Source organism: Scardinius erythrophthalmus (assembly GCF_964197995.2).
Source record: "Scardinius erythrophthalmus genome assembly, chromosome: 12".
NCBI classification, from domain to species: domain Eukaryota; kingdom Metazoa; phylum Chordata; class Actinopteri; order Cypriniformes; family Leuciscidae; genus Scardinius; species Scardinius erythrophthalmus.
Genome location: NC_138232.1, coordinates 27,492,191 through 27,502,229, shown reverse-complemented (window position 1 = coordinate 27,502,229; position 10,039 = coordinate 27,492,191). Strand labels below are relative to the sequence as shown.

The 10,039-nt window shown below is 39.4% G+C and overlaps 2 protein-coding genes across 2 annotated transcripts in view; one reads left to right on the top strand and one right to left on the bottom strand.

Annotated features, from left to right (window-relative positions):
- evpla (envoplakin a) overlaps window positions 1–10,039 on the top strand; it is a 68,604-nt gene that overhangs the window by 28,705 nt on the left and 29,860 nt on the right. The window contains exons 12-13 of the mRNA XM_081380285.1: window positions 116–270; window positions 417–514. Of these exons, the coding sequence (XP_081236411.1) occupies window positions 116–270; window positions 417–514 (253 nt within the window). The remainder of the gene's footprint in view (window positions 1–115; window positions 271–416; window positions 515–10,039) is intronic.
- The window catches only part of ten1 (TEN1 subunit of CST complex), a 41,740-nt gene continuing 31,702 nt past the window's right edge, over window positions 2–10,039 (bottom strand). Inside the window, exon 4 of the mRNA XM_081380288.1 lies at window positions 2–268. The gene's annotated coding sequence lies outside the window, so the exon portion shown is untranslated. The remainder of the gene's footprint in view (window positions 269–10,039) is intronic.

Below are 10,039 nucleotides of genomic sequence, written 5' to 3'. Positions count from 1 at the left end.
AAACACAAGGAGGTGTTAAAAATCTCTTTATAACATGTAGTATGAAAAGCTATGGTCACTAATGTGCTATTAATTCATTCTTCTATTCATTTGTTTATTATGGGATTCTTCTCAGGCTTCATTGGACAGAGGAGAGCTGTTTAATCTGAAGTCCAACACAGACAATGACAACTGGGAGGTTCAGTCCAATGATGGGACAAGCAAAACATTTCCTGGAGTTTGCTTCATGATTCCTCCACCGGATCCTGAGGCCATCAACAGAGTAGACCTGTAAGAATAAAAACTACTTTTCATACTCCAAAGACATTGTAAAATGTATGTTATTAACCCTTGGTGTATGCTTATGTAAAAAAATAAAATAATAATAAAGCCTTTAGAGACCAAGAATAACTAATAATTTGTGTTTTTATGAGAAGGCTGGGGAAAGAGTTGGAAGATCTAAAGAAAAAGCGAGCTGCTTTGAGAACTTCGCTGAAGAGTCATCCATCAAAGGCCCCTGTTTCACAGGCTCCAGGTAATGTTTCCTTCAGCCTGATGTTTATTTGTTTCACTTTTGGTGTGAATGGGCCTTTTGTCAATGATTAATTTACCTTTTTTGTGTCATGTTTAGTGTGAAAGTGCCTTTACACCAGGCACTTATGTAGGGGTGGGCCAGAGTTGGTCCATAAGTCCATACTGGGGTGGGTTTTCTGTACAATGATGTAGGCTAGCTAGTCACGACTTTCCCGAAACCATGAAACCTATCATTAATGATGTCATGCAGGTGGTGGAGTAACAACTTGTATAAATAAATTGGGTTAAAATCAAATTAATGTCAGATTATTCCTGTAAATAATGAGCATGGAATCTGATGACTACTACTATTTTGTTGAGAGCATCGGGAGTAAGTGCAGAGGCGTTGTATGCTCTGTGTGTAAACATGATGGGTATTTGTAGTTCTAGACTAAATGTGAGCAGGCATTTACTCATCTCACTTGCACAAAAACACATTCAATATTCCTCCAAATGAATATGTGAAATGCAAACTCAGAATATTACGTAAACCTACACTATACAAAAAATTGTGCTTTAAAATAATGGTAATCTACTGGCAGCTATGGTTGCCAGTAATGTAATATTAATTTTAACATCTCTCCTACCAATAATTTACAGCTTTCCTTTTTTTACAGTATGTTACCATAATAATACAATGGAAGGCATTTTATTTGGAAAACAGATTGCTTCAAACAGTCCAAGTTTAAAAACTAGTATTTATACGGTGTTAGTAGTGTGAATTTATTTACTTTGAGTCCACTGAAAAGGAATATTTCTTAATATAAAACTGCAAACACAATGTGTAATAGTGAAATAATCACAAACTTGACTTTAACTCAAATCTTTGCAGTTCATCGTTAGCTATAGCAATAGCACACATGCATGTGCTAAAGTACTCAGCAAACTGCTTATCACTGCATCAGCAGCTACAGAGTTACTGCCTTTAAATAAAGCAACATGCAGCATAACATCAGTATTTCTCTCATCCTCGACCGAAGCACAGGCTCTACTCTCCAGCACAATGTATGGTGACCCACAAAACGAATTAATTAAACTAAAAGATCTCTCCTATATCATCTTGTGCAAAATCATATAAAAACAGTTCAGTTTAATATTTACTCTCCTTATTAGTTATTGACTTTACATACCTTTTTTCTATTAACTCACTCATTTTTCAGTGAAATTAACTTGTTTCGTATAGTAAATCTGACTGTTACGTCTGTTTTTTCCCTTGATTTTACGGTAATCTACTGGCAGCAGAGTTGTCAGTAAATTACTGTTTTTCTACAGTTTGTTGCCGTAAATGAATTTACAGTTGATTGCTGTTAAATTACTTTTCACTCTTGATTTTTATCTTACCCTTTTAACCCTTTTAACCCCACAGCAAAATCCTCAATTTTAAATGAACACTTAAATGTGTCCACACTACAAAGTGTCAAATAAACACTGAAGCTAACCTTAGATCAAATCAAATGAAGATAAAAGACATTAAATCTCTGAAGATCTCAGCAGATGATTAAACAACTCCACAAACAACATTACCAGCTTCACTTATTACTAACCAGTTTGGCTGTCATACAACATATCATACATCTACAGAAGCTCTTATTGAGCATTAAAAGCGGTTTAGTCAAGTCAAGTCACCTTCATTTATATAGCGCTTTTAACAATATGGATTGTTTCAAAGCAGCTTTACAGTGATAATAGGAAATTACTGTAACAGATTGTTTAGGCTTTACAACAGCTCTAGGATAAAGTTATTGTCCAGCTAAAGTTAGTTTTGATTGATTGACTCACTTCCGTTGTGAAGATCTTTAGTTATTAATTTAGGGGCCGCTAACACAACCCCGTTCTAACAGGAAAACCCTAAGGCGCTCCGGCCGCCCATCCGCACAACAACAGTGCCTGGCGTCTCGAGAACGCACTCTTTGAAATAGGTTTGAAGATAATCAAACGATTATCTGTTATTTCTGCGTAAACCTCAAAAACGCAAACCCGCGAAAACGCAGATGTCGTGCACATGCGCATTACGTGTTCAGTCCAAAGGTGTGCACGTTTGAATATATATGTGCGCAGGCGTGTAGTCCTTCTTTACAAATCAAGCCTCAATAAACTACTTGTCAGGCCTTAAAAATTTATAAATACAGAATTTTTTTGTTGCGTCTGCGTAGCCACGCGAACCAGAATTATCCTGACAACATTTTATCTGTACTGAGGTAAATGGAAGGGAAGGAGGCCTTCACAGGGGAGGGACTGGTTGACACTTCAGGACTGCGTTGTCATTGTGTCCAGGCGCAGGTCCTTCATCGGATCTGGATACGGTCTGGATCCAGCGTACTGCGGTATACCTCAGATAAACAGAGAGACTAATATTAGCGTAGACGCCATTCTTCTTATGATTTATGGAGAGTGTTCCCGGTTCCGGCTGACCAAATCTATGTAGCCTAACACTGAATTATAGAAGTCTATAATGTGTTATGTGTATGCTAGGCCATAGAGATGTGTTTTTAGTCTAGATTTGAACTGACAGAGTGTGTCTGCTTCCCGGACAATGTTAGGAAGATTGTTCCAAATCTTTGGTGCTAAATAGGAAAAGGATCTACCGCCAGCAGTCGATTTTGATATTCTACTATTATTGTCATTATTATTATTATATTATTATTATTATTATTATTCCTATTTACTATGTATTATTCTACGATATTCGGACTATAATGCGTTAAGAGCTCGCTCAAGTACTGGGGAGCTAAACCATTTAGTGCTTTGTAAGTAATCAGCAATATTTAAAAATGTATACGTTGTTTAATAGGGAGCCAGTGTTGACAGAACCGGGCTAATATGGTCATACTTCCTGGTTCTGGTAAGAACTCTAGCTGCTGCATTTTGGACCAGCTGTAGTTTGTTTATTAAGCGTGCAGGGCAACTTGATTTTTAAGATGAAAAAATGAGGTTTTACAGATACTAGACACGTGACTTTCAAATGAAAGATTGGTATCAAAGAGCACAACCAGGTTCCTAACCGACGACGAGGACTTGACAGAGCAGCCATCAAGATTCAAATTCTCTAGGAGGAGTATTTCAAATTCCAGAGGATGCGTTTTTCAAACAACCCATAATAGCTGACTTCCTGTTGGGCGGAGCTAATAACATAGAGTGTGGAAGTTGTTCGGCCCGATGAGATCTTTATGTGTACTGAGTTTCATATTAATTCATGCAAACGTGTTTGATATATGGACCAAATTTTCGGACCCTGTTCAAGGGGGCGCTGTTGAGCCCCCCTGCCACGCCCGGGTACCAGCTTCAGCCCGGCCCTGATGGCCGCGGGTTCTGACCTTTTTGCAAAGTTTCAAGAGTTTTCGAGCATGTTAAGTGCCCCAAAAGTGCCCGAGAAGTCAAAAAAAAAAAAAAGAAAGAATAATCCTAATGAAAAAAAAAGGGCCTGCGCCCTTTCAGGGCTTGGGCCCTAAATATAGCTGCGAGCAGCGATTGCGGGCCCAAGCCGGTGGCACCGCCACTCTTGTGCCTTTAGTTACACTATGCTAAACTATTCTTTATCATAGGATGCTAAACTATGCATGCTAAATGCAAAACCGTTTGAGATATTTAATATCCGTTCACACTTTAGCATCTTTAAAGTATTTTCATCATGTTGAAAAAGTTTGGTGTGAATAAAATAAACCACTTAAGAGGAGTGGGTAAAAATTCAGAGGCTGATTTTGCAAAGAAATCCACATTCAAACCAAAATATCTGACTTCCTGTTGGTCAGAGCTAATGACTGTAAATTAGAAAGTTGTGCGGCTCGATGAGACCAATATACGTACTGATTTTTGTAACTGTTGGTAAAACTAACCCCCCCACTTTTGTCAAAAGCATTTTGAAAGTGACACACTTCCTGCTGCCAGTTGGTGGCGCTATAACTTTGACTCACAATAGTTACATCCATCTGATCGGCCTCTTACCACGAACACACTGCTGAAGTTTCATCAAGATCAGTTAATGTATGCAGAAGTTATACCACTTCGTGTTTCTCTTTTCTCGCCATAAATTCGTTTCCTCGCCACGACCAAACCGTTCGCGATATCAAAAATCCGTCCGCAATTTAGCATCCTCAATGTCTTGACTTCATGCTGACCGAGTTTGTAGGTGAGTGGATGAATTCTCTAGAAGGAGTACATCAAATTCCACAGCATGCGTTTTTCAAACAACCCATAATAGCCGACTTCCAGTTGGGCGGAGCTAATAACTTAGAGTGCAGAAGTTGTTCGGCCCGATGAGATCTATATGTGTACCGAGTTTCATATTAATTCATGCAAGCGTGTTTGATATATGGACCAAGTTTTCAGACCGTGTTCAAGGGGGCGCTGTTGAGCCCCCCTGCCACGCCCGGGTACCAGCTTCAGCCCGGCCCTGATAACCGTGGGTTGTGACCTGTGTGCAAAGTTTCAAGAGTTTTTGAGCATGTTAAGGGCCCCAAAAGCCCCTGAAACCTTGAAAAACAAAGATTAAATGGAATAGACAAATCCCCCCCCCCCCCACACACACACACAGACACACAGACACACACAGAGAGAGAGAAAATTCTCCAGAAAATCCACATTCAAACCAAAATATCTGACTTCCTGTTGGTCTGAGGTTATGACTGTAAATTAGAAAGTTGTCTGGCTTGATGAGAACAATATACATACCAAGTTTTGTGATTCTAGGAAAAACTAAGCCCCCATTTTTGACTAAAGGTGGCGCTACTGAGCCATTCCACCACGCCCGTTTCTGAAACTTTGCACATGTCTACTGGATAATAAATGTGATGTGTCTGTCGAGTTTCATCCAATTTCAAGCATGTAAAGAGTCTCAAAAGCATCCGAAAAGAATATTAAAGTTTGATGCGTTGCCACGGCAACAGTATCTAAGATATCAATAAACCTTTCACAGGTCTACATCTGCCGTGTGTCTACATTATACACATAAAGTTTGAAGCAAATCGGGTAAAAATAAGAGGGTGATTTCAAAGCATTTAGAAAATGACACACTTCCTGTTGCCAGTTGGTGGCGCTATAACTTTGACTCACAAAGGTCACATCCATCTGATCGGCCTCTTACAACGAACACACTGCTGAAGTTTCATCAAGATCAGTTAATGTATGCAGAAGTTATAACACACTTCCTGTTTCTATTTTCTCGCCATAAATTCGTTTCCTCGCCACGGTCAAACCGTTCGAGATATTAAAAATCCGTCCGCAATTTAGAATCCTCAATGTCTTGACTTCATGCACACCGAGTTTGGTGTGGATTGGATGAATTCTCTAGGAGGAGTACTTCGCATTCCACAGCAAGCGTTTTCCAAACAACCCATAATAGCCGACTTCCTGTTGGGCTGGCGTAAAACTTGACCAGGGGAAAGTTGTTCGGCCCGATGAGATCTATATGTGTACCGAGTTTCATATTAATTCATGCAAGCGTGTTTGATCTATGGACCAAGTTTTGGGACCCCGTTCAAGGGGGCGCTGTTGAGCCCCCCTGCCATGCCCGGGTACCAGCTTCAGCCCGTCCCTGATGGCAGGGCGTTCTGACTTGTGTGCAAAGTTTCAAGAGTTTTTGAGCACGTTAAGGACCCCAAAAGCCCCTGAAACCTTGATTAACAATATAAAAGCAATAGTCAAATCCCCCCCTCCCCTCACACACACAGAGACACAGAGAGAGGGAGAGAAAATTCTTCAGAAAATCCACATTCAAACCAAAATATCTCTCTTCCTGTTGGTCGGAGATGGCTAATGTAAATTAGAAAGTTGTCCGTCTTGATAAGAACAATACACATAACAAGTTTTGTTGCTGTTGATAAAACTAACCCCCCCACTTATGACTAAAGGTGGCGCTACTGAGCCCCTCACCACGCCCGTTTCTGAAACTTTGCACATGTCTACGGGCTAATAAATGTGATGTGTCTGTCGAGTTTCGTGCAATTTCAAGCATTCTAAGAGTCTCAAAAGCATCAAAAAAGAATATTAAAGTTTGATGTGTTGCCACGGCAACAGTATCTAAGATATCAATAATCCTTTCACAGGTCTACATCTGCCGTGTGTCTACATTATACACATAAAGTTTGAAGCAAATCGGATAAAAATAAGAGGGTGATTTCAAAGCATTTTTAAAGTGACACACTTCCTGCTGCCAGTTGGTGGCACTATAACTTTGACTCACAATAGTCACATCCATGTGATCGGCCTCTTACAACGAACACACTGCTGAAGTTTAATCAAGATCATTTAATGTATGCAGAAGTTATAACACACTTCCTGTTTCTCTTTTCTCGCCATAAATTCGTGTCCTCGCCACGGCCAAACCGTTCGAGATATCAAAAATCCCCTGCCAATTTTTCATCCTCAATGTCTTGACTTCATGCACACCGAGTTTGGTGGTTATCGGGTGAATTCTCTAGGAGGAGTATTTCAAATTCCAGAGGATGCGTTTTTCAAACAACCCATAATAGCTGACTTCCTGTTGGGCGGAGCTAATAACATAGAGTGTGGAAGTTGTTCGGCCCGATGAGATCTATATGTGTACCGAGTTTCATATTTTTTCATATAAGCGTGTTTGATATATGGACCAAGTTTTCGGACCCCGTTCCAGGGGGCGCTGTCGAGCCCCCCTGCCACGCCCGGGTACCAGCTTCAGCCCGGCCCTGATGGCCTTGTGTTCTGACCCGTGTGCAAAGTTTCAAGAGTTTTTGAGCATGTTAAGGGCCCCAAAAGTGCCCGAGAAGTAGGAAAAAATTATAATAAATATAGCTGCGAGCAGCGATTACGGGCCCAAGCCGGTGGCACCGCAACCCCAGGCACCGGGGTGGCGGTACCGCCGGAACATATATATATATATATATATGTATTTATATATGTGTATATATATGAAGAGTTCAGATGCAAAAGCCTCTAAGTACCATCTGAAATTTGCTTCCAGAATGATCATTTTTATCAAGCTTGTATATTTATGTTATATATAAATATACAATATATGTTATATGTTATATATATTATATTTTACACTGTAATTAATTTATGTGATCAAAGTTGAGTTTTCAGCATCATTACTCCCGTCTTCAATGTCACATGATCCTTCAGAAATCATTCTAATATGATGATTGATGGTCAATAAATATTATTTTCAATGTTGAAAACATTTGTGTACAGATTTTTTTTCAAAATGCGTTGATGAATGTAAAGTGCAAAAGAACAGCATTTATTTCAAATATAATTTGTTTTAACATTATAAATGTCTGTACTCTAACTTTTGATCAGTTTAACTCCTTCTCGATGAATAAAAGTATTGATTTATTTTATTTCTTTCACCCAAAAATAAAATTAAAATTATTACTGACCCCAAACTTTTGAACGGTAGAGTTTAATGTTACAAAAACTTTAGATTTCAGATAAATGCTGTTCTTTTGAACTTTCTATTCATCAAAGACTGTACACAACTGTTTTCGACATTTAAAATAATCATGAATATTTCTTGAGCATCAATCATCATATTAGAATAATTTCTGAAGGATAATGTGACAGTGACGACTGGAGTAATGATGCTGAAAACTCAGCTTTGATCACAGGAATAAATAACAGTTTAAAATATATTAAAATAGAAAGCAGCTGTTTTAAATTGGAATACTATTTTACAATATTACTGTTTTTGTTTGTATTTTTAATCAAATAAATGCAGCCTTGGTGAGCAGAAGAAACTTTGCTTAAAAACATAAAAAATCTTACTGACCCCAAACTTTTGAACAGTAGTGTATATATATTATATAAAAATGTAAGGGACAAGACACAGATAATTTTACTTGCCTGACCTGATTAAAACAATGAAAAAACTTAAATGAAAAAATAACTTGGGAATCACTAAAACGAGTGAATTGATCTGATTTTATGATACAGTCAAAATATTCTACAACAAATTCTTTAAATTCAACGATGTTGAGAACGGAACAAGAATAAAAAAAGAACTATAAACATGCGTTTTTCAAACAACCCATAATAGCCGACTTCCTGTTGGGCGGAGCTAATAACTTAGAGTGCGGAAGTTGTTCGGCCTGATGAGATCTATATGTGTACCGAGTTTCATATTATTACATGCAAGCGTGTCTGATTTATGGACCAAGTTTTCGGACCCCGTTCAAGGGGGCGCTGTCGAGCCCCCCTGCCACGCCCGGGTACCAGCTTCAGCCCGGCCCTGATGGCCGCGGGTTCTGATCCGTGTGCAAAGTTTCAAGAGTTTTCGAGCACGAACCATGAACCACGAGCCACGAACACACTGCTGAAGTTTCATCAAGATAAGTTAATGTGTGCAGAAGTTATAACACTTCGTTTTTATCTTTTTCTCGCAATTTAGCATCCTCAATGTCTTGACTTCATGCTGACAGAGTTTGGAGGCGAGTGGATGAATTCTCTAGGAGGAGTACATCAAATTCCACAGCATGCGTTTTTCAAACAACCCATAATAGCCGACTTCCTGTTGGGCGGAGCTAATAACTTAGAGTGCGGAAGTTGTTCAGCCTGATGAGATCTATATGTGTACCGAGTTTCATATTAATTCATGCAAGCGTGTTTGATATATGGACCAAGTTTTCAGACCGTGTTCAAGGGGGCGCTGTTGAGCCCCCCTGCCACGCCCGGGTACCAGTTTCAGCCCGGCCCTGATGGCCGCGGGTTCTAACCTGTGTGCAAAGTTTCAAGAGTTTTTGAGCATGTCAAGGGTCCCAAAAGCCACTGAAACCTTGAAAAACAAAGATTAAATGGAATAGACAAATCCCAGAGAAAATTCTCCAGAAAATCCACATTCAAACCAAAATATCTGACTTCCTGTGGGTCTGAGGTTATGACTGTAAATTAGAAAGGTGTCCTGCTTGATGAGAACAATACACCTACCAAGTTTTGTGATTCTAGGAAAAACTAAGCCCCCATTTTTGACTAAAGGTGGCGCTACTGAGCCATTCCACCACGCCCGTTTCTGAAACTTTGCACATGTCTACTGTATAATAAATGTGATGTGTCTGTCGAGTTTCATGCATTTTCAAGCATGTGAAGAGTCTCAAAAGCATCCGAAAAGAATATTAAAGTTTGATACGTTGCCACGGCAACAGTATCTAAGATATCAATAATCCTTTCACAGGTCTACATCTGCCGTGTGTCTACATTATACACATAAAGTTTTAAGCAAATCGGGTAAAAATAAGAAAGTGATTTCAAAGCATTTTGAAAGTGACACACTTCCTGTTGCCAGTTGGTGGCGCTATAACTTTGACTCACAAAGGTCACATCAATGTGATCGGCCTCTTACAACGAATACACTGCTGAAGTTTCAGCAAGATCAGATAATGTATGCAGAAGTTATAACACACTTCCTGTGAAAAAAAAAAATAATGAAAAAAATAATAATAATAAAAAAAAAATATAGCTGCGAGCAGCGATTACGGGCCCAAGCCGGTGGCACCGCAACCCCAGGCACCGGGGTGGCGGT